The sequence below is a fragment of the Apteryx rowi genome, unplaced genomic scaffold (assembly GCF_003343035.1).
Source record: "Apteryx rowi isolate R43461 unplaced genomic scaffold, aptRow1 scaffold_156, whole genome shotgun sequence".
In the NCBI taxonomy this organism is placed as follows: Eukaryota; Metazoa; Chordata; class Aves; order Apterygiformes; family Apterygidae; genus Apteryx; species Apteryx rowi.
The window spans coordinates 530,002-556,442 of NW_020447819.1; the positions used below are offsets into that span (position 1 = coordinate 530,002).

Sequence of the window (26,441 nt, forward strand, 5' to 3'; positions counted from 1 at the left end):
TTGTACTCTAAAAAGATTTAATTCTTTCAAGGGGAAGTCATTTTTAGCTCCCAGAGCATGTGTTAGGATGGAAGAACAGGATTCACTAGGTATCACTGCAGAACTGCCTTAGATTTGATGGATGTTCTAGGAGACCCAAGCAGCTTCAGTGACAGTCTTATGGCAGCAACAGCCTGCTGCATCTGGAGGAGTAATGTGAAGAAGGGAATTGCAGGGGGAGGGATGAAAATGAGGATGAGTGCAAACCTTACTATTGCTACTGTGCAAGTCAGCAGGGGAAGCACCATTGGACATTTTGGGGTTTTGGAGGTATGGAAATGAGCATGCTGCTCATCATCTCTCTCCAGTAACCGTGCCTCTGGAGACTGGTATCAGCATTGAGATTTTCTGGAATTCCCTATCAGTCCTGAAGAGTGCTTGGGAAGCTGAATGGGTGAGATGACACTACTTTGTCAAGACTATACTTGGTAGCAGAGAAGTAGTTATATATTACATTGTAAAGACCACAGAAGCACTTCTTCGTGGCACTGCTTTACAGTTAGAAACTCCTTCTTAACAAATTTTTTTCCACTACAGGATATCTGAGCTCACACTAAAAAAATTTTAGATTTACTACATAAGAACAAATCTTATCAAAGTTTATTGAAGACAATTTATTCATGCATGCCTTTGACTTAAGAGATAAGCATCCTAATATTTACATTAAAAATCAAATGCCATGAATCATTTCACATACTGTTGCATGATATAAAATTTTAATAAAATTTTAGGCACAGAATTAATTCACTAACTCAATAGAAAGAATTCTCTTATTGAACAACTATTTCCAGAACAGCTGCATGTGCTATGTGGGTCAGCAGGTGTAAAATTCAACAGGACTGAAAGACCTGTATTTTAAAACCAAAGTGTTCCTAGTATGGAGGAAAGAAACAAAAAAAGGGAGAAAAAAAAAAGTGCAGCTGAATAAGGAGTAAAAGATGCATTCTGACTGAGGGCTGGGTACTGATTTTTTAGTGTCAGAGACAGCAGGCATCTAGATGAAAGGGAAATTCAAAAATAAACTCAGTTACAGTGTGAAGTTTCTGTTCTAAATAATAATTGCTGTAATAACAACATTGGGCTTTGACAGCCTGAAGGAAAAACAAAGACATAGATAAAGCAATACAGTTTTAAAAAGTCCCTTATTCATTTTTGCCTTACCCCTTCAAACTGGATTAGTAAAGGATGCATGTGCACAGTGTGCTTTAATTGCTATGGAAAAGATGATAAAAAGCAGAGTACGGACTCACCTCAGAAGCATTACAGAAGGTTCAGGTTTTCTTGGCCATTGAAGAGGACTGATTTGCTTGCTTGGGGTTTTTTTGGTTTTGTTTGGTTTTTTTTGTTTTTCCTCTCTCTCTAGCTCTGTCCCATTTAGGCACCTTGAGGAGTCAAAGAGGTGTTTAGAAAGGGGTTTCCTGGTGATCCTCTGGGACCAAGCTGAGAGGCTTAGGATTTTCCAAGGCCTCTTCTCTAAGGGAATCCAAAAAGCCTACCTCTCCTTAGCGAGCCTCAACCAGGGATGTTATAAAAGAACCAGCAATATGAAGGGGGGAGAAAGCAGCGGGTGGTGAAAGCTGAGTGTCTCTTACCCAGCACTCCAGTACCAGAGCTGCCGGCAGAGGGTGGAGGGGTCTCCAAATCCAGGCCAGAAAGGAAGTAGAAAAGGAGGTAGTGAACAAGGTCTGTATTTAAGAGCACTCCTGCAGGTTCCTCAGAGATTATTCTTGCCCTGGCACACTGTTCTTTGGGCATCACATCTTTAGTGAAGACTGGGGAAAGTTGCTTGTTTATCAAATCTAGCTTTTGGGGAAGGGAAAGGTTGAAGTAATCTCATTAGGACTGACTACACTGCAATCAGAGAAATCACCTCATTCCCTCACCTTTCCCAGCCCTCCCAGCTCCTCTTCTTATCAGTTTCTACCTGTGGACACTTTTCCCTATAAAACATTCAATAAATGAAGTCCAAGACCTAAATTTTGATATCAGCTTTGACTACTTCTGTCTTCTTCTTCAGGCACACTAGCGAGAAAACCAAACCAGGGAAAAGACTGGAATTAGATGGACAAACTACTGAGCCAATAGGTTAGAATTTTGGAATAAAACATTGTGATTTCCCTCAGATTCTGCAGCAAGGAAATTGGGGTTAAGATGGGTGCATGACAATGAAAAGGTCAAGCCAAACAAAAGGAAACTTCCCAGGACAAGAAATACACCTGCAGCCAGGCCTTTACAGATCTCATTCTGGCCAAGCTGCACATGGGCTACAGCATCTATCACAATGAATCTGTGCACTATGTTCATGATACATAGTAAAGTAGATTTACATAATTATTTTTCCTAAGCCGAACCAGAAATTCTACACTATTAGATAGCCAATGGTTTGCCTAAGTATTATTTTCAAATATAACCACTTTTTTGCATTTTAAGTAAAATATTCTTTGGCATAGATTGTTGAAAAAACAATCCAACTAAATAGTGCTGCTTTTATTTTTAGCTGATACATTTGGAAGCTCTCTTAGAAAAGTCCTAGAGTGACCTTCTGACAAAGTTTTGATTTCTTTTTTTAAAAAAAATATTTCCAATTAACTGTGCATTTTAATGAGCTGATCAGCTTGAAAGCTGAAATCTGAAAGCAGAAAAGCATTAGAAACTTTGTACTTTCACATTAAAAAGTTTGCTTGAAGTCTATCATGTATCCTTATTTTTTAGAGGGTAAAAGCACTCTTTTCCTTCGTAAGTGTAGTAGGGCTGACACCACTCATGTTTTACAAGTCGTCACAGTGCTTAGATATCTGCATTCACCCATTTTTCTGCAATAAAAAATTACCCCCAAAATCAGGATTAGAGAGTAGTAGTCCATCTTTTTCTTAACCTAGTCTTTCTCTAGTTGAGTCTATGTTGTGAGAAGAGAGAGCACCCTTAATGCCATGCAACACGAGTGATCCTTGCTTGCCCAGAGCTAACCACGTGCTTTATCAGGTCACAACTCATATTCTTTAATAACAAAAATCAGGTACACGTTGAGCAACCAATGCTCTACTGATACTAGATTTTATGTTTTTCAGTTAATAGGCAGATAACAATCAGGTAGTAAGGTGTAAGTCTCATGCTATTATTTAGGCTTTTTGCTTTTTTCTGGTTTTGCTTAAGCAGCATAGCATAGCTTAGTAGGGTTGCAACAGTTAATAAATCCATTTTCTTTTAATTCTTAAAACGGATACCATAAAACTAGAGGACACTTACTGTTAATTAGTGGGAATAGCAAGCATGCAACTACAAAGCCCCACCCACAGGTTTCAAAAATCCACCTACTCCAATATGTTAAAAAGAACATTTGAAAGGTCACCAATAATTCCTGATTTGGTGATAAACAACATGCTAGAGAAGATGTAATCTGAGATGAGAAGTAAGAAAGATCTAAGTAGTAGGGACCACAGTGAAGGCCAATTTGTAACACCACCACATGTGCAGAACCTCAGCAAAGGAAATTTTTAAAAGGGCAGGAAAAAGCTAAACCAATGATAATGTTGCATAAAGCTAAACAGGACCAAAAATATATAAAAAAAAGGATGAGGGAAGGCAAGGGAGAGGTTAGAGAAAATTAAATAAATTATGATGCAGCCTGTGTTGACAGTCCATGAACTGCTAGTGTAAATACCTAAGAATATAAAAACCGGCAGACATAAAAATATCCAGTAAGAATGAATGTGAAACTTTTATAAAACAAGAGGAAAAAAGAAATCAAAACGCTACACATCTCAGAGAGAAAACAACTTGGAAAAGATTTCAGAATGAAATATTTAAGAAAATAAAAATGAGCTCTATAGAAGCACACTTTATATTTAATGCCATTTTTCATTGTTAATGAAACTCACACTTAATACAATACCATTTGAAAAAATATTACGAAAAAAAACCCAAGGAGGAGACTAACATCAATTTCATGGCTTTTGGCACTATTTTTTAAAATATTTTACTATTCTTGTCTATATTTTTGCTTGTGAATTGGAATATATTACAATTCCAGTGTTCTTATCCTAATTCAAAGCTGCCACACAAAAAAGCTAACTATTAAAAAAACAAAACAACAACAAAAAAAACAACTAACAGAGCCTTCCTGCCCACAGAACAGGAAAAGTATTGGTGTAAGACAAAACTTACTATGTTTCCAATATCATCCCAATTATTTTAATTCCTTCCAAGACTACTATAGAGAAACTGCCTCTGCGACTCAACTACTCTACGTCACTGTACACAAAAGTGCTGGAATAGCAGCTGTCCCACAAGCAAGTACAAGGTGTCTGCTGTGTGGAGGCAGGCACATTATCTCCTCTTATGGTCCATTACACTGAATCAGCATTTTACCTGTCTCTACTGTGGCTCTGTAACAAATCAGATAAACAGGCACAGCAACTTTCAGCAGAAATGTTTGATTCATATAGTCCTTCCCCTTAAGGGTGAAAAGCCACCTGTAAGGATGTAAAATCCTTACAGAAGTTTACAAATCATCCAGTATTTGGCAGGCTATATAACACATTTCTAAAAACAAAATCCAGAGCTCTTATTTCATCTATGTTATTCTGTGGCACCTCTCAGCTTAGATTTTGAACAGTTATCCATGTTTTAGTAGTAAAACACTATGAATCTCTACCTCATTATTTCTTCCTTCCAAGAAGACAGGAAAGAATTCTCTTAGCTGAAGTTGTTGATTACAGGCTGAGAGAAGAAATGACAAAGACTCACAGTTTTACATTTAGGTCAGAACAAGGCAAGACCTCAGAATGCTTCACAACACAAATCCAGTAGAAGTGTTGTCATCTGCACTCACAAAACAGCAATTCAACCCCAGTGGAATATAAGCCATTATAACACGACAAAAACAGGGCAATAAGCTAACCTTCTGGCTATGGCAGAAAATAATAGTCAGCCTGAGGAGGGCCCTGGATATCAAGACACAATCTATGAAATCCATCTGTAAATTCAATTTGAAAAAATTTAGAAAAATAGAAAGCGGCACTCCAGGCTGAAGTATTTATGATGATCTCCTGCTAATCTACTGGAATTCATGCTTATATGTGATTTTACACTTAGATAAAATCATTTGAAATAATCAGGTCCCTGAGAGATGTGAATTAAGAGCTCTTCATAAACAAGAATGTTGCCCAGGACAGGCCAATTTAGGGCCAATGGCAGCAAGAGGAAAATTTTTGTTCCTGGGCTTACCTGGGTATCCAACAGCATGGGAGAACTCAAAAAGGCCGGAAAGTTGCGAACTGATTTAGCTCTCCTAAAGGAGAGGAAATCTTTTGAAGCTCTTCCCTTTCCTATCAACCTCAATTTTGTCCTGCCTGGGTTTAATGTCAACATCTGTGGTCCTGATGCCCTGTATTTCTCATACACGAACTCCCTCTATGTACTCATATGTCTATGAGGATTGTGTTTTGTGAGATGCTGCTGGTTGCCAATAACTTATATGAGATCAAGTCTTACTTAGTATCAGAAGAGAATATTATTACCCTTACACAACAAGAGACATTGTCCAGTCATTCCAGTATCTTGTCCAAATCTTCTCAGGAAATAAATCTAGGCCTTATTTAAATGTCTTGGCTGAATGATGACTAACTCCTATACTTCTATTTTTTAAATGCTGCTTATGTTACAGATTTATGTGACAATGAAGTTACAAGTAACTATCATGAACTAGAAGAGTTCTGGTATTTTACTGTCACCATTTTGTTGGGCTTTGTAAATGTAATATTGTCTCCAAGTATTTAAAATTATGGTTACAGGTATGAGTGATTAAAAAAAAAAAAAAAGACTTAGTGATTCCAGGAAAAAAGAAATGGCTCAGGAACACCCATTTCAGCAGCAAAAGCTTTTTTACCTCTTCAGTTATTGCTAGCACTGGTTAATTCTAGAAACTATTTTACTGGATAAGAGCTGTTTATTCAACCTATGAGTTAAAAGGGAGAAGGTGACTATGCTGGAAGGGCATTCAGACAAATGATAAGCAGCTTCTGTGTTTCAAGTCTGTTGATACATTGTTAATTTTCATCAACATGAAGTGGTTCTTATTTTTTTCCACTGGACCAGTGCACCAATTACATTAAAAAAAAATCCCCCTAAATTTACAATCACTTAAAAGATGAAGTCTACCATCAGTTTCTTTCACATGTAAAGAATTCTATTCTTAGAAACCAGCTGCTGACATGGCAATCCACAAGTTCAAATTAAATGCAGTCACTTCCTATCTGACATGATGTAGATTAACATGAATATTAACAGGCATAAGACAACAAGAGAAATTCTAGACCAGCTTTAGGAATTCTAGGCCAACTTTATTCCTTCTGAGATGCTTCTATGCAAAACTACATTAAAACTAGAGGATAGGTTTTAAAATAAGGTTTCATTTTGGCCCATTTTCTCAAGGCAAAACAATGTAGCAAGGAAATGTTAACATTTTCCTCATTTTCATCTAGAATGCAAAGTCACTAAAAGCTGAACTGGCAGTTAGAAGTGACAATTTTGATCTCTGTCTAATGAGACATTAGTAACTGCTGTTTATTCTCTTTGCTAAGCTTTACAAAAGAGAACTACAAAAGGAACCATATGAGGGAGAGAGAATAAGAGACTATTGGGGGGGTAGTTTTGCACACTCAGTCACATGATAACATTGCAATTTTCTTTCTCCCTTTCCATTAATTACATGCTTCTCTTTGGAAAAAAATGTACACTATTCTTTGAGGGAGATATCTACCTATTGCATCTCTCATTTTCCATGGGGTCAGTCTCTTCTACTACACACATTTCATGACTGAAAAGCCAGTCTCCTGGTTTCTGTTAATGTTCAACTACACATGCCATGATTAAGCACTATATGAAGCTAGAAATGGCAATTATTTTTTATATAATGGTGAAATGCTTCATGGATAAACAGTCTAGCAGAAAAACACAGGTATCCTCCATTTAAATAAATAAAAGTGCAATTTTTCAGTTAAACATACTATTTCACATGCAGTTTGGCCTCTTTTTTTAGTTTAATATTGCCTGAAAATTTAACAAATCCTCCAACTCTTGATGGTTGTCTATACTGTTGGCATTTTAACATCATACCTGATCCTATATCTTTCCTGCCATCCTAATTAATCAAGTGACCATTGCTTATGTACCTGCTGCTTCCTGAGAACTAAACTGTTCACTACCTGATTTTCTAGTCATCTCCAAGTTCATCCTAGAGCCTTGTCACTGTAAACCAAATACAGCATAAATTGATTTAAAGAATCAATTATTTTCTTTAACGGTTTTCTCTCTGCCATAGACCACATTTTAAGTCAATCATACAACAACTCAGACATGGCTGCTATTCTGTACATGAAAGATGCAAGGTGTCCACTTAGATTATCCGAAAGGAGAAAGTAGGACATGCCTTTCTCATTCCTGGAGATGGTGGAAACTAGAGATCACCACAGTTGAAGAGGAGCACGTTCTCTGCCATTCAGATCTATCCATTTACGCTTAAAGAATTTTCCAAAGCTTATTGGAGCCACAGTCTTTCCACTGAACTACAAGGCACATTGGGCCTGGCTGCCATTAATAAACATGCATATACTAAGATGACATCTTTGTCATTGAGTCTTTCAGCTGATTCCTTGTGACACTAACTTAATACATATCCTAATTTAATCCAGCACAAAGCAGGGATGCACATGCCCACCAACACTGGCTGCTTTTTAAACTATTTTGCCATGATTGTTCCTTTCACCTACGCCTCATTTATAATCAAATTACTCTGTCAATATTAAGCACTAGAGCGTGGGCTTTCATTTTAGTCTGATTTTAAGTAAAGGTAGAGTTGGGGTTTTTTTGGTTTTTTTTTTTCCTTTTATCCCCCAAACTGAAGTCTGAAATCCAAATCTCTGGATAATTAATGATTCCCAAGAGTGGTATCATGCCTTGAGCTATCCTTGAAATTCTGCAGGACCTAGTTGGCCTTAACTTAGCACATTTTTATGTGCTAAGGAAGGAAGGCAAAAAGCAACACTAAACCGTCCTTCAGCTCTTCCCATCTGCTATGCTCACCTTAATATTGGCCTAGTTCTCAAGACTGACACATTTCCACTATTTCTATGAAAGTTGTTGTTGTCAGGGGTTATACATAATTTATGATGATATTACTCGTGTTATAATACTCTGGGGGTTTTTGCACAGCAATTGAAAGGATAGTTTTTAAAAAGTGTAATTACATTCTCTAAAAATGATTGGAAATGGGGTCATTTTAGATTCACTTCCCTTCAATGCTTTAAATTTGGAAGTGTATGTCCTGCTCACCTTTCTGAAAATTGAAGCACTGTCATCATCGAATGAAAGAATAATGACAAATGATTCCTTGAAAAATCGGACCCAGTCTCAGGAAAAATTCCAGGTGCATCTAAAAACATCTACGAAATGTAAAGCATAAAACAGACCTTACAAAGACCATGTAAGTGGCATATGTAGCACTCAAGAGCTCATGAAGAACAAATGAAATAACAATTTCAGGTTCTCCAGCAGAAGCGTAGGGATTCACATTATCTTTATTTCCACAAGGGGACTGAAGAACAACCCTCTGAGCCAGTGAATTCTCAGAAAGTTCCAAATATGGCCAAACCAATAGGTACCTACCTCCCTTGCACTAAACTATACAGATGCAATTCATTTGTGGAATGAAATATTACTGGATTTTTTTGAGCTTCTTTTGGGTTTTGATAATTTATAATAGACCAAATCAGAACCGATTTAATTTAAAAAAAACAGTAATAAACTAACAGGGGTTGAGAGATACAGACACCAACTTTTTCACTAAAGTAAAAGTTTAAAAAACAAAAACCAAAAAAAATTGGAAATAACAGCCTTCATCCATAATCAGCTTATCAGGAATAGTAAATACAGTTAAAAGAACATGTATTAGCCAACATCAAAAAGATCAACAGGAATCTGAAAAGTCAGGTAGCAGATATGTAAAACATAAGAATAACGCAAAATCTTAAAATGGACAGACAGTGAAATGTCACAAAATGGAATACCTACTATGCATAATCCCACACACAGAGTATGCTTTCACTTCTTGGGAGCATACAAACAAGATAAAAACCTCAAAGTTGTGAATTATTTTTTGAACAGAGATTTGAAATGAAACAGAGGTGAAAGAGTCAGCAAATGATGCAGAGTTAATCATCCAACAAAGAAACTGGAGTTGAAAAATAACATTTCTAAGAAACAAATAGTTCAGGAAATGTGTACAATCCACTGATTTATCACTGGCAGAGGTAATGATACATACCAGTTGACGTTTCTTAAGATTCATGAATATTTATTTACAATTAATTTAAAATAGTTATAAACTTCTTAATAAATACAGAAGGCCAATACTAGATGAAAGCCATGAAAATGATTTTAGTTACTTTTTTTTTTTTTTTTTTTTTGTCACAAATAGCACAAGGCAAGAGTATATTCTTTGCCTTATTTGGAAGTAAAAGCCTTTCATATCACTGATTTCTACAGTTCTAAAGTGGAATTAGGGAAAATATAGGAAGTATGATAAAATTTTTCACATTCCTGTTTTAGTTTTACTTTTTATTCTTACTTTCTCTCTCTTTTTTTTTTTTTAAATCCATCCTCATATCCATGGTAAATTGCCCCATGGACTATCCCTATGTTGCACTAGATGCATTAAAAGAAAACGTTGGCTATTAAAATCAATATGAAACATAATTATTTTCAAAGAATGTAACCACCACTGCTTTTCCTTAAGAGCAGAATCATTTACACTGATGTATGTCAGCCTATGAGGAACATATCTTTGAATGTAATTAAAGGCTCAATATACACTTTCAGCAGTAAAGAGCTAAACAATTAATTACTGAAAAATAAAATGGAGGGAAAGGAAAATGAGTATCAAAAGCAGACAGAGCTGAAACAATGGTATTGAAGACTTATACAGTCAAAACAACATCAGAAGAGGCTCTCCCAAGAAGTGAAGATTACTGAGTGAAACAAATGTCTTCATTCTGATGTGGAGTTTTGCTATAACCTTAAAGATACAAGCGGACTTTGTAGAACATACTGCTTTTCTGGAGTCCTGATTTTCAAACATGAGGCTGACCCCAATGAAAACACAGAAGTATTTAATATTCTCATTTAAAGAAGAAGCTCTGTTACAATAATATAGAATGAACTGTGCTCTACTTTAAAAGTATTTGATTGTCTTTCATCTATTAAGTTTCCTATGGTTAGTAAGTTCCTCATGAAAGACAGAATAGTAATACCAATATGTATAAAAATAGTACTGAGAAGAGCAACATATTTTGGAAGAATATACAGAGAAAAAAATGGTAATGAGGCCTTGGAGCACAAGATTCATTGAGACATTTGAATGTAATTTTAAAAAAGTACTTTTAAACTTAGAAAAGGCATAGAGGTTCATGCTGTGCTCTTGGATACTGCCTGTCCAATGAAGCCTTTGTCTCATAGGATTACGTGAAAGGTCACCTACACGAAATTCACAGTTATGGGAACACTCTCTTGTGTTGAGGCAGGTTGGTTGAATAAATTGGTCTTTTCAAAAAGACAGTCAAACTCCTTCAGTCTCATTTCCCCCTGAATGGAAGTGCACAGTATTCACAAGATCTCAGGTCTGCACGTCTGTAGCAGATGTTAGAAATCTTTCTGTTGCTACAAAGTGGTCTGCTTCCAGCATATCTAATTCCCCAACTATCACAACGAGTAACATCAGATCCAGTTTCCATGTCCCCGGAGTCAAATGCTACTTGGGACAGCCAAGCAACTGTCACATTCACTCTGCCCACTCTATAATTTGCTGACATATATGGTGCTCATACATTCTCCCCAACACAGGGTTTTATTTATTATCTGGCACAGTCAGCAGATAGCTTTTGGTGTCCTCATATTTCCATAGGGACATGTTCATTACCCTTTGGCCATTTTGCTTCTTAATTACTAACATAAAAGCATCAGGATTTTCTTGGAGATGCCATAAATTTGAGGACACTTAATCTGCAGACGTTCATAGTCTTGAAGTTAATTCCTGTTGGGTGTTAACTTCAAAGTCTTGGCAAGATTATAGCTAAAAGCATAAATAGCTATCGATCAACTGTCCTCCTTGAAGTCCTAAACAATACGGAGGAATGTTGTGCAAAGTCTTGTAATCATAACCAGGCTGACAGAAGTGTGCTTCCACTTTTAATAATTTAGTCATAATTCTAGCTAAGCATTTTGGCAGGACTGGTAGAAAGTTGTTCTTCTTTCAACTGAAAAGAATAATGAAAGTAATCTGTGTGGTCCAGGGCAGTAGTCAGGCAAAGAATGTAAGGAGTGTTGAGTAGAGAAAGAAAAAAAACCCTTCAGTATAAAAATATAGAAAGGTAGCAAGTGGAACAAGCAATCAAAACAAAAACAAGCATGAAGAGTTTTATGCACAAGGCACTGCCATAAACTAATAGAGCAGACAGAGAGAACTGCAGTTTCTGATGGAAGACAGATTCTGACGTGGAAACAGATCATCTGGAGAATTCATCCCAGAAATAGCTCACTCAGCTATTGCTCAGGCATGCAGGCACACAGAGGACACAAAAAAAGATTTATACTGCTACAGAGAAGGGTGGATGGGAGCCTCTTGAATCGACAGAGATAAGTGTTATTAGGGTTAGTTGAACATAAAGCCCACAACCCAACTTTTCTCATGATCTCACCTACTTCATGGCTGTCATCCTAGAAGTGGGCATGGAGTTACTGGGATGTTCAAAAGCAAGAAAGCTGGGTGGGAAGGGATAGAAGATTTTTCAGAAATTAAAGCTATAAAGTCACTCTAAGCTGTTAAAAAACTGAATTACTAAGTATCCATAGCACACCAGAGAGTGGAATAAACTTTACTTCCTCAAAAGATTGTATATCTTTAAGAGATTCATATGAGTAATAAGTTAAATGATTTTGTGCTGTCAAAACCTCTGCTTGAAAACAGTGCAGAATCTGTCCTTTACAGCATTCCAGTTATATAATTCTGCATGAATATAAATCTAACATTCTTTCCTATGCTTAATTATTAATTTAATACAAATGGCTCAAGTTAGAAACTGGTCTCATAATTACATGCTTATTTAATTTCATAGAGTCAATCAGGGTGGTAATTGTAAAAGCAAACTGTAAATATGCATTTGACTGCAGGGTTGCTGAAAACAAATTCAAAATAAAATTTCACTAGCTCTTTTCACTTGCACCTCAATTAGCATAATTGCTAATGATAACAGCTGATTTAATTAGTGTTTTTAATTATCATATTATTGAAGTTCAATGATACATGTTTAAAAATAGGAGGACAAATAAGGTGCAAACTGGTAGAGAGCCTTTGTAGTAAAGATATACTTGCAAGGATGGAATGGTATTATCTTTCATCTAGAGACAAGACAAAAAATGACTGGGTTCCTCTTGAAGTTGTAGAACCATTTAAGTTCTTGCTCTTGGCAGGAAATTCTCCTATAGGATCAGAAATTGTCTATATATGGCTGTTTCTTGGAGGGCACATTTAAATGAAGTTTTGCAGTATACCTTCAATGGTGTGATGAAATCTGATACGAATATCCAGATAATGGTATGACAGCACTAATACAAAATTATCATCACTCATGATGAAGCTTACTCTCAGAAGCTGAATAAATGTATGTAAAAAAGCTGCAAGTCTGAAAAAATGTATAGGAACACAAAGACATTGGACTATACAAGTTGCATTTTCAAACACCCCTTTGGGTACTGGATGGCAATCAGCATAAGAAATATCCATCTATTTCTTCATAGCTTTCAGCTGACAAAATTTCTGCTTGTTGCATTTTGAAATGAGTGTAGAGATGCAAACCTGACACCAGGAAAGCCAATTAGCGCAGATTACTTTGTGAAGATATGAAAGAACAAAGTATAGTATTTTTACCATTGAATGGTTTCCACAAGTTCCCATAGAACTACTGGTCTTAGCAGGAGGTAGAAATAGGAAACCTGTCACAGCTGTGATTTTTATGTCAGCACCTTCTTAGATCTCATATGTGGCAAGACAGTGGGGTATAAGCAGTCTCCAAGTTAGGCGTTAGTAATAGTAGTAATAGTAGTTCAATAGTCTCTTCTGGAGCCAAGAAGCAGAACCCTAATATCATGCAATGTATCATACTCTAGTGTGAACCAAAACCTCATGTTATTAAACCTGTTAGGAGACCTTGAAATAGCACTTTTCAGCAAGGCAGCTGATATAATCAGTCAGTAAGGCTGCTCTTCAGACAGCTGGCTTTTAACCATTTATCTTGTGGTCTCAGTGGCATAAGGGCAGTCTTTCTGCTGCAGGTATTCAACCCTTACAGGTGATGCCACTAATCTATTCCATAATCTCCTCCTAGGTTGAGATCCACAGGCCCCTTCCAGACCTGAGATGTTTGTGTAGTACAAGCAAACCTCCCCAGCATGGAAGTGAGAAGGAAACCCATAAGATTGCCTTCAGAGAATTTCTTGCAGGAAAGAGTCAACTGCCACCACATAGTAAGCCCTAAGGCAGATGTGCTGGATCTAATTCTCATTGAGAATGAGCTGCTGAGCCTATGACCATGCTTCACGATGTCAAGGCCTCCTTGCAAGCAATTGCAGGCAACATTGTGATGTACAGGGTTGCTGAGTGGCTGCTGCAATTTAGGTCCAGCACTGTGCTAGAATTTTCTCAGCCACAACAGAGCTTTGGGTCAAGAACATGCAAACTTGGTTTAGCATCCTGCTACCAAAAATGGTATTCTTTCTTGGGCTGTACTTTGGCATTAGGAAGCCCTGCACCAAATCTCATCCCTGAAGAGAAATGTGACCACACTCGGAACTGCATGAGTCAGGGATGTAAAGGTGCTTGCTACCCATGCACTGCAAACTCCTAGTGGCACGCCACAGCCCCTGCGGAGAACGGTGGCAATGCAGTTCCACAGCTTTCGATGCAATTGTTCTTGAGGCATAAGAACAACTAGTCAGTGCAGTGTCTTGCTGATTCCTTTTTCTTCCTACTGCTCGTCCCAGCATCTACCTAGGAGAGCTGTCAAAGTCCCAGTGAGTAATTGCCAGGCCGACTATGCTATTTTTAACTGGTGTGTTTTAAGCTTAATACAGCCTTTTGGTTTGGAGGTGATGGTCGTGTCTAACTACCTTTTTCTGTTCTCTTCTTTCAAAATTCACTTCTTTGCAAGAAAATCTTAGTCTGAGAAGCAAAGCCTTTTGGAGTAGTCAAACACATTCCAAGCTCTGTGTTTTATAGGAAAATTTAGGCTGCAGCATTTACAAAACCCAACCAGCCATAAAGCTTACCACTGCTACATTGAACAGTTGGAGAAAAGCCTAATTTCTTCAATATTTATATACAGTTTAATAAAAATCACCAAATCAATCATAACAACACAGCTCTATGACCTATCAGATTGTATTTTCTAGTCTGAAAAGCTTTCTTTAATAGCAGAGATGGACTGTTTATAAGTTTAGCAAATTATCAGAATAAATGGTAATGGAAGGAAGGCTCTTCACAATATTCAAGAGGAAGGAAAAACTCAAACAGTAAGACAGCTGACCTATTAGCGTAGCTCCATGTGCTGTAAGTGCTAAGCCCCTTTCTGCCTCCACACACCTTTCCTTGTACTTTCTCCAAGTCTGCACATGTAAGTTCCCATAGCTCTATCACAAGAGTATCAAACAGTAAGCAGCCTGCCATTGACCTTTCAGACTCAGTAAGTAGTATATGAAAAGAAGGAACAAAACAAATCATGCTTTGGACAAATATGAAGTTAAGCAATTTCAATGTAATTTTTTCCACTAATGAATGGCTGATTAGATGGTTATAAGGCTTTTATAAATGTACTTAAAAGGCACAGAGATAGCAAGAAAATAAATTTCTTAGACAGAAAACACAGAAAACACACAAGAAAAACACATCCATTTTTAATTTTGACACAGCTTCAAAAGTCAGCATTCATAGCAATTTTCAAATGCGCAAGGCAAACTTCACATACGACTGAACTAATCCCTTAAAGATTTTAAAAGTCTGAAGTCTGAACTCCAGAACAGCTAAGCACCTGCACAGGAGTCTAGAACTGGTAACGCGGTAAGGGGAAGTGGGCACAGAATTGACCACAAGCTCCCTGAGCAATACTGAAGTAAAATTAGCCAGAAGGGTCTGGCTGGACAAACAGAGACATGTGAGCAATAGCAAAAAAGGCAACCTCCACCCTGTATGTAACACTAGAAAGATGTATACTGAAATAACCAACACATTTCTATATACATTCGTTTGAAGGATACAGAAAATTTTGAAGCTATATAAGAAGCAACAGAAATGAGACTTGGAGCTCCACATGTTTATCTTATCAAAATTAGATAGAAAATCAACTGGATTATAGTATTATTTATTTCATGATACTAATAGCTGGCAAAAAAGCCAGACATGTAAATTAGAACTAAATCCAGATTTTTTTTTAATTTTTTTTTTAAACAACATTGACTGAACCATCATATGAAATGATGTATTCTTCATCTTTTCATATCTTCATTTAAAATCCAGACTGGACACTTTCTGGAAGATATGTGCCTCAAGCACAACAAAAGGAATGTTTTGGTCAGGCAATTAATTTTGCTCAATATAAAGCTCAACAGAAGAAAAACCTGCAGGGCTTTTACTAGCAGGACAAGCAGAGGTGGTGGTTTGCAGTACAGAAACATCAACAGAACCAATATTTAGAAGGAGTGCTTCTGGTAGCTTACAAAATCTATATGCAATTTAAATTATAGATTTTTGAGCTATTTGCACAACAAACTCTCAATGTGCATTTAACTTACTCACCTGTTGCCAGGGAGCACACCACATATTGCACACAATACTGTCTTGACACAACCACAGGACAGCCAAAGCAAAACAATTAACATATTAAAATATTTGGATGAGAAAACAAAGTATTTTCCTTGATTGCCTGCAGGCTGGCATGATTCAAGAATTCCAACCCCCTCCCCCCATACACACACGGGGGAGGGGAAGGGGGGAAGGAAAAAGCATTAGAACCTGCTCTTAAAATAAAACTCCATAAGGAGTGTGATTTGAACACTCAGTGTGAACAAGCTATAAAAATAGAATCTGTGAACAGATCTGGAAGAAAGAGGGGCCATGGGGCCCTAGCAGAGTTGACCAAAACTTGTGATTGCATGGAAGTGAGGGTCTATAAAAGTAAGGTTGGTTTGGCTCAAAGTTCTCTATGACAGTCATTTTGGGGCCACAAATTACTACCAAATCTCAAACTTTTTAAAAGTATTTGTACACACCTGTTTCCAAACTTTTAATTGAAAATATAACAAAGACATCATCATTCCAAGACCAGGTGCAGTACCTTTGCTACAGCCACACCATGGTGTGGGGAGTTGCTATTCTGAATATTGTCTATCGTTAAAAGGTCCCTTCTTGGGTTTCAGTACTGCCTGCAGAATCTAGAGCAGGAAAAAATGCTGGACTGCATTTCAAAAGTGAGAAAGGAAGGTCAGCAATATTGCCTGGATATTAGCTGGAAGTCCTGACCCCAAACTGGATGCAAACACAGCAGCCCAGTGAGTGTTCTACAAACTATACTAAACCAGGTTGTGACATTACCTGTATTTTATTTGAGGAAATATCTGACCCTCTACACCTATCTTCATAGTAATGTAATGTATTTTAAAGGTACTTTAATATTAGCCATGTCACAACAGCATGCCAAGCAGGAGTCTGTCAGTTCAACACTGCAACACCTGCACACTATAACAGCTACTAATGGCAGTCATAATGGTGCAAGTGTAGCAGTCCATTCTCTTTCTTTTTTAAACAAATGAGAAACCACTGGATAAATTACTGTCTTCCGGCATGAGGCATAGCCAGTTTTAGCAGCTGTTACACCAAATGCAGCCATAACTACAGGTACTTAAATGTTCCTGCAAGCACATCTTGTCAGGAACTAGCAACAATTCTTTTTACCTTGAAAAATTCCCATGTAGGAGACGATGATTGGTATTAGATGCATATGTCTATTAGCCTGTTCAGAATAATTATTTATTGCCTATATCTTTGTTCACAAAATTACTGTTCTATATTTGTTTGGAAGTATTATCCTTTACAGCAAGTAAAACAAGATAAGTGACACTTCTGAAACACCTCTGACATGTAGGAACCCTTTATCAAATTTTAGCAATGCTCAACCAGCACAATAACTCACAATCTGTTCTGATACTGCTGAGAAAAAAGAAAAAAAAAACTTCTCATATGCTTTTTTCAAAAAGATCAACAGACCAAGACAAACCTGTCACTGTAGACTGGAGTCTATCAAATCAGTCAGACAAAACAGAGGTTTTTGTTAAATATAGCAAACCAATGATAATATTCACAGCTATGCTAAGGTTTTGCATTTATAGTAAAATAAAAAATGTTCAGCATACATACTATAAAGTCAAACTGCTGTTGCAAAAAGGGGGAAATAAACACCCCCAAGTATACTTTTAAGTGTACTGTGGTTATTCAGTAGTTACTTTGACTTAGCATAACATTTCTTAAAACATATTAAGATTAAAAAAAAAAAAATCAGAAAAAAAAAAGTGTGCATGTATTTAGCTCTCAGAACTTTCCAAGGCTTTTGCTGAAAACACCTACTTGGTATAATCTGAGATCAGTTTATTAGAAGAGTTGGTCTACCAGCAGAAATACTAAGAAATGCTTCTTTCCACAGACTAAACAGTTTTCTTTTTATTACTGGCTCTTGCTTTAAGAAAGCACTGAACATGGGGAATATTTGTGTCTTGAAGGCTTACCTTCCAGTAAGTCTCTTGCCAGACCTGGTTCTGCCCCTGTGGACCGAACAAAGTCTGACAGGACTGCATCCATATCAAGAGTCATGTGATCATGTAGGTCTGCTGCCAGGCATGCAGCAGCAGGAGGACTCGCTGGTTGGCTAGAAGGCATCCATCTGCCAAGGAGAAAAAGAAATGGGATTTTAGAATATACCTCAAAGTGATAGAAAGCAAAGGTTTCCTTTCTTCCCCAAACAAGACTAATTAAAATTCTAAAACATCTAAGTTAACTGTTTAAATGAACAGCATTTGTGATCCATCTCTGCCTTAGCCTGGAAGCTGTTGATCACTCAGGCTTTCAGGAGAGTTTTGTTTTTCTTAACATTTCACATTTTTATTGATTTATCTTCTGGGCAGCTTGTCCATACTTCTGCAGCTGCAGGGTTCCCGCTCATTCAAAGCACAAGAACCCTGTCATTGTCTGTAGGGGTAGGGCTGCTCATGCACTCAAGTTAAGCAGGTAAGTTTGGCTAGACAGCAGCTCTTTTGCCCTTACTTGCTAACACTAGCACACACATATACAGCAGAATGTAGTATTTGTTTTTCTATTTCCCTTGTCAACACCACTTCTGTTATTTACAGTTTCCCTATCTTAAGGAACTTTTGGATAGGGAATCCACATTTTCTCCCCTCCCTTCTGAAACAACAGTGCCTTCCTCACAAGAGGACAGCAAACATTCTTCAGCTTCAGTATCAACTTTTGCTTCACAGAAGTGATTAAAAATCTGAGAAACTGCATCAGTACATCCCTTCTCTGTATAATAACAACGATAACAATCACACTGAGAGGTACAGCTCTAAGAGTCACTCCCAACCCAAAGGCTACACTCCCACTCATCATTTTTCCTGAAACTGGTAGGAGTCCAGTCTCACGACATCTCAGGAGAGGCCTCTGAGCCAAAGTCTGGCTGTAGCTACAGGATCTGCAATGACAGCATATCTCATTGTTGCAAAACTTCTGAAGCACCACAATCAAACACGCACCACGTTAACACAGACCCTGTACAAACCAGCAGCTTTCAGTACCTTGCCAGTATCATTTTGGATCTCCCCACTGCTCGATCTCAACAAGACTGACAGAAAATACATATTGTCATGGAATACACTATATGTTTCTTTTTAGAAAGAAAAGTTTAAATGGAACACACAATATACAGGTGCACAGTATGAAGTACTTGACTTTCATACACAGAGCTAGCCACATTTAAATGAATGTTATCTAGTAAACGAAGTCCCAACTTGCATAATAAAAACCAACCAAATAATTTTCAGGCAAACAACAATTCTACAGAGCGTAATGAATACTACAGCTGTGTATCTGGTATATTTCTAGATTTCTCTATTGCAGTATTTCTGCTGTTGAATTTTCACTGGTGAAATCACCTCCACAAACTAAATCAGAAACGCTTGCAACAGATATATAATATAAACACTTGGTCAACTGAGGTCAGCTGGGAGAGGCAGAAAGGAAGGGTTTGGTAGGACTTCACTCATATTCTCTTTCTGAGAGATGGAATTAGAGCTCAAGTTAATATAGTTAAGGTACACATAGGTATTTAATAAAAACAATAAAGATCTTTATCTAATCCCTCCCCACCCTGCCAAAGAAAAAAAGATTCAGCTATCTATCCTGACTTTCTAAAGTAGTTATTATTTAATACCAGATTAATCACAAGAGACAAACACAAACATTTTTTTCCCATAAATGGAAGATGTCAGGTTTCCTTTACAGAATGATTTGCTTGTTCCAAGGCAAAGCGATGCGCTGTGTCTTCAGCGGCTTACTGTAGGCTGTTTGTACCATCCAGTTGCTGAGAAAAGCAACAATCACACCAATATGTGACAATGACTCATGGCCTAAGAACCAGCATGTAGCAGCTAATGGAATCACAGTCATAGCTGAGGAAATGCAAATGTGTTCTTGTTTTTGTACAGATAATGATTTTTTTAAAAAAACATAAGCAAGTGTGCAATTAATTCTTCAGTAGAATATTTTAATTGTAGTTTCAAAAATACTCCAGAAAGCACATTTGTGCATGCACTAAAAACAAACTCAAGAAACAAAAAGAGAAGGCTTTTTAATTTTCTGTCACTGACGATTTCTCTTTTATTTTGTCGAATAAAATAATTTGGAAATAAAATGAATCATATATCAGAACTATGGCAGCTCCTGTGAGCCACGGTTCCACTTTACATGAGATTAGAAAGTTGCTTTTAGGAGGAAGAGGAGGAACAGGGAGCTGATATTATTGTAATGTATAAGTGTTGTTTTGTATTTATCGATGACCATTATAGTACAATTTTCTCCTGTGGTTTTTCAACAGTCTGAGGAAGCAATCTTACCAGTATACTTTCTTATGGCACAACCACCTTGGGATCTATTAGGAAGTAAAGAAAGTCTAGCCTCAAGTGATACATAACACACTGGTGTTACGGGAGTTTCTCTTGCCAAATCCATGGCTAACAGACAATCATTTACCCTACTGTATTTTGGACCTATTTTTTTTCTGATAAAGTGAAATCCATCTTTCTAGATAATTTTCTCTCCAAATAATAAATAATATATTAAAACAGGTGTTTTAAGAGCAGGTGGTGCTAGACATGCTATTAAGACATTGAGGCATTCAAAACACAGGTTAAAGGTATCTCCACACTTCTACCCTGTCTGAACTGCTGTGGAAATAGTGTAAAGTAAAGAAAACAGGGTCAAGATAAACGATACACAGTGTAAATAAGACCTGTACTTTTGCTTTCATGCCTGTTATTCATTATTGGTCAAAGTTTGCCTTTAAACATGAATTTCATCATTCCTGTTATTTCCTCCTTGCGGTTCAGTTGCAACTTTACCACATGCCAAAGGCAAAGAATAACATGGAAATTTCCTACACTGGAAGCAGATGATATTGGTTGGCTATTGCTTGCACCACAGCTACAGAGAAATGAACTGTGGAAGAAGCTGGAAACCAGTTGATTTCACTGCCCCCCAAAAGAAACCCAGTCTTTTCTCACTCCATTTCTTACTCTTCATACATACAAGAGAAAGTATACCAACTCTGCAGAGACCATTTCTCTTCCCATGCTGTTGCCCCATCCAGTGCTGTAACACGAAACAGCACGAGCAATCCCCGAACGATTTCCTGCTTGCTGATCTATGCTTTGGTCACTTACAAATGGACACAGACTCTGTTGTACAAAAGCATGTTTATGTGTGCCCTAATATGCACACATGCAAAAAGCAGCCTCTTCTAATGTTTATTTCCAATGATATTGCTCTGAAACAGCAAGTATGAGGATTTGTTTAAAGTAAATCATGTCAGTAAATAGGCTTCCATTAAGTAACTCTTGTGATGGGGGGAATATAGTTGCCATTGCCATTAGGATCTTAACCTAGAGGATCTTAAAAACTGAAGGGTAAAACATCACTTAGTTTAAGTCATTTTGTTCCTCACTTTGATCAGGCTGATAGCTGGCACATTAGCCAGTGTCCCATTGATGGTTGTTAATTTGCTCACATGAGCTAACTCACGTTACACTGGCAATTAGCTGATTATATTTAACCTTAAAAATTGAATGCCTTTGCTTTTTTAGAAATTGCTTATTTCTGCAAGTATGTATCCATGTAGCATACAAAGATCATTAACCTTCTGCAACAGGAAAAGGGTGTCTTTCCTCTCTTCAAGGATGAGGACTGCAAAATCCAACTTAGTCCAACAAATCAAAAGTGTCTAGGAGATGGCTACACAAATACATGTTATTCAGTAGCAAAGCAGATTAAACTGTTGCTAACCCTAGTCTTTCATTCTGGTATCCACCTCACAGTTTGCTGGCACTTACACTGCTACCACTGTACCTTTTATATCACTTACATGTTTATTCCATTTATACTTCTACATCACTGATACCACTGTACCATTATAGCTGGGCTGCATTAGGAATAACATTGCCAACAGGTAAAGGGAGGTGATTATTCCCCTCTATTCAGCACTGGCGAGGCCGCATCTGAAGTGCTTCATCCATTTCTGAGCAGCCCAGTACAAGACAGACATGGACCTGCTGCAGTGAGTCCAGTGAAGGACCACAGAAATGATGAAGCGACTGGAGCATCTGGCATACAAGGAGAGGCTGAGAGGGCTGAGACTGTTCAGCCTGGAGAAGGCTCAGAGCAGGGGGATCTTATCAATATGTTTAAATAGTTGATGGGAGGGAGCAAAGACGACAGAGCCAGACTCTTCTCAGTGATGCCTGCCAACAGGAAAAAGAGAAAATGGACACAAATCGAAATACAGGAAATTCCATTTAAACATAAGACTTTTTTTTTTTTTTTTTTTAACTTTGGTGAAAAACAGTGATCAAATATTGAAACAGGTTCCCCAGAGAGGTTCTGAAGTCTCTATCTTCGCAGATGTTCAAACCCTGCCTGGACACGGTCCTGAGCAACCTGGCTCTAGCTGACTTTGCTCTCAACAGGGCGTTTGGACAAGAGAATCCCCAGAGGTCCCTTTCAATCTCAACTATACTGTGATTCTGTGACCTTTTGCATATCAGAAGCCACATACAAAGGATTCTAAACAAAACAATAACAAACAATCCATTTCCATTTTGGAGAGTTTGGGGTGTTTTTTTTTTTTAAACCCTGGATCATTTTAGTGGTCTGAGTTACAGCACACACCGTCCAGTAACTAGACTGGCACAAGCCTGGAGGTGGTGATCTAGTACTGCTGAGCAGACAGTCACGCTTACAGATCAAGTTGTTATGGAGCATGCTTGATTATTCATGTAGCATTCAAATGAATTTCAGAAAGGTAGAACCACCACATGTGGAACACCACTGGGCAAGAGAAACATTTCTAAAAGTTAACGCAGAAAAAGAAATGTTAACAGAAGGAAAGCTGGAAACATTGACAAGGCTAGTTAAACAGGAATGCAGGCACTTCAGGAGAGAAAACTGCCTTAATGGATTATGACCAAGTTTGGCATCTAAGCTTTGTAGCAACCAAAGCCTTTCCTCTGTTTCAATACAAATGCAAGAACACAAAAATGCTGCTATTATTACTACTGTCCTAACAAATACATATACTCACACACAGATCCACTGTACTAAACAGGACCTAACATCCATGCAAAGAAAAGCACAACAAACTGGATACAACTAATTTCCTCAATGACTGGGAGAAAGAATGAAACCAATCTTAACCAGCAGGATGGAAATATGTGGATCAAGTTAAAAGAATCTGCTGAAGGTGAATGATACAAAGCATTAGTGAATTTCAGACACTAATCAGAAGCGACTCAGGAGTACAATCACTGCTAATTTAAAATGTACCAGCTGGGCACTCAGGTAGAGTCACCATGAGCAGGGGCTAGACTGCTCATAAATTTGGAAAATTGAAGTGCATATCGGTCTGGAGAAGTCAATTCACCAGTTGTCTCAGTATCAGCATTATTTCCATATTCTTCATGTTAGTACTTAAAAGATATAATTTCAAATAATTTATGCTGAAGAGACAGCAGCGAGAATTATTTCTTGGTTTACTTCCAGTTCTGCATTCCCAGGTGTCAATGCGCACAGCAAATTGCCAATAGCATGCATAATATAATAAGAGATGATGGGGTTTCTGTGAGACAGCTGCACAGACTTTTTACAGAAATGATCTGATGATTTTTCAGAAGAGCCAGTAGTAAACAATAAAGCACTTTCTTGAGAAACACATTCACAACTGAAATCACTATTCTCACTTTCCTGCTTTTCACATCCACAGTGATTTAACAGACAAGTAAGTATGAAAGAAGGAAAAATCAATTCAAATTTATATGAAGTCAAAATAGTTATAAAGTGTACATAGACAAAATATGAGGGACAAAATGTCCCAATACATGAATTTAAAGATTTTGACTGACTTCTGTTAGGTTCATGCAAAAAGTTTTGTTATAGGAAAACAGTGCTGGATAGGTAGGCAAATTGATATGTGGTGACATGCAGAGATATTAAAGTTCAGCTCTGAGGTTATGATCTCAGCAGTTTTAGGATATGATCAGATGTCCTCTTACGAAGAAGTAAAGAAATTTCTGCTCTCAAATGATTGCTCTGCTGCAGCTTACTACTACACAAAGGACCATTAGCCAGACATCTTTGCTGAGGTAATCTGCCTGTGTTGACCTAAATTTCATTACATTATTTTTGAGAAGATCCATATCCTTCTAGCAGAAGACAAGACCAATCTCTGTGTATTTATGACATCATGCATCACCCCAGCATTGCCTCAGGCTTACATGATCATCAGAACTCGTATAGTAACTATGTCAACAGATACACATCATTCTTACCCACCACAACGCAACACAGGTTACGTAAGGCTGCCCGTGAGGGTGGTTTCTCCAAAAGAAGTTCTTTCTGGTACTGCAGAATGTTCTCTCTACTGATAGAAAACTGGTCATATCTCTGTTCACAGCTAATGGAAACACAGCCCACGTGCAACTGAGTCAGGGATAAGACTACTTTAACTGAAAAACAATAATTTAAAATGAAATACTATCGAGGTTCCAGTACATTATATAAATGATAAATAGCCATATAACTAGAGAACACCTGCCTTGTGTTGGGTGCCAAGGAAACATACCCAACTGAGACCTCCCAAACCCATGACAGTGCAAGGAACAAGCTCTCTCTATTCCCAGGCACTCTGGTCTACACTCCTGCAGGCTCTGTCCTCCAGCTGCCCTTAAAACACCTGCACAAAAATATCCATGCTACTTAATTCTTCCTGTTACTCATCAAATCCAAATTGACAGCACAACCTGAATTAACAGTGCTCACTCAGACAAATGTGTATGAAAAGATGGAAGGGTCAAGGCCAAAACATGTTCATGAACATTAAAAATGAAAGAAAACTTAGAACAAACACACCACTGATCACCTGAAGTAACACTGGTTCAGTGTGCTGGGTTACCTGAAGATGAAATAACATCTGCAGAGTTGTGCTGACTGGAGCTCTGCTCTTACACAATTTCCTGGCAAACTCTGAATTTCACCAGTGCGGAATTAGGCACATCCAACACTGCAGGAGACAACTAAAATCTCTGCCACACATGCAACTGAGCAGCACCTGCTGCCGAAACTCATTCGTCACATACTGTCAAGGCCTCACCACAGCCCTGAAACATTATAAACTGGATGTGCTGCTACCAAATCCATAGATTATAGAAAAATATAGAAAAAAAAAAGAAATTTATTTGTACTATATTTTATTTGCACTACCTCACCCTCCACAAAAAACGCAAACTATGCATACACTACACTCTGAAAGCAGGGAGCAGATTTTCCTTCCCTGTATAAATTTGGACTACCCCTATTTTTTACAGAAAGGGCTGTTTTCTCAACTTTCTGGGATTTAGAGAAAAAATAGTCTTTCAAAAATTATTCTCTTTGCCAGAAAACTAGTATTAGCTGTGAAAACACACCCAGATAGAATAGGAAAGAAAGACTGCTAAGCAAGAAAAGAAAACTGGTTGTAAGGAAGGAGGCAGTGACTCATTACAAACTACAAACTCAAAGCCCAGATGGCTACCAGACTTTTTGTTCTCACTGGATGGACACAATCTTTCCTACCCTTGAAACCATCACCACCAGCATTACTTCTGGTGGCTGGTCTAAGCCTTGATGTGTAAGCATTAAGTGCAAGCAACTTACCCTGGGAGCAAAACTAACACAATCATATGCATTACACCTCCCTGTCAATAAACAGGACTCCTCTTGTGTTTAACAGCATAGACATACATATGTGGTCTTTATTCCAAGGGTCTTGGTGTATAAAGTCACAATACTCTTCTCCTAGGAAGTGTTTCTTCACCCTGGAGGATTACAGTTTTCCTTTCAAAAGCGTCACACATGGTGCACGATAAACAGTACTTTGGACTGAATGTACATGGAAACTACTTGATCCTCAAAACAAAATGACGACCCTGGAATTTATTCACTTTAAAGACAAATTTGCTGCCTAAATGATTGCATATTTAGGCAATGCAAAAACAAAACAAAAAATTAATGGTTTAGATATAACAATCTATAATTATAGTAAAACAAGCAATAAATGAGGATAATTTGATGTATACTGTAAGAAGCAGCATTTAAAGAGATTTAAAGGGATAATGAATTTTTCTAAATGTTGAAATGAGTTAACAGGACTTAAAATTTATACCAGTTAAAATCTCATTTGTATTTGGTCTTTCTTCTCCTTTAACTATCCCTCAAAACTGAGCCATACTCAGAACTAAACAGCCTTCATCTCAATCAAACTTTGACTTCTGTATAATTAAAGACCTTTATCCAGTTAAACAATATGAAAATCTTTTTCTCCTAAAAGGTGGAAAGAGTTTCATAGTGCTAACTAATGCAAAAAGAAAAAAGCAAGTAGTATGGCACAATGAATCCTGTTGCCTCAGGATTATAAATAGCAGACAAAAACAGACATGAGGAAGAGAGAAAG

At 37.5% G+C, this 26,441-nt stretch overlaps 1 protein-coding gene across 1 annotated transcript in view; it reads right to left on the bottom strand.

Annotated features, from left to right (window-relative positions):
• OTUD7A (OTU deubiquitinase 7A) overlaps positions 1-26,441 on the bottom strand; it is a 161,187-nt gene that overhangs the window by 54,621 nt on the left and 80,125 nt on the right. The window contains exon 5 of the mRNA XM_026059346.1: positions 17,920-18,074. Within this exon, the coding sequence (XP_025915131.1) occupies positions 17,920-18,070 (151 nt within the window). The 5' untranslated portion in view covers positions 18,071-18,074. The remainder of the gene's footprint in view (positions 1-17,919; positions 18,075-26,441) is intronic.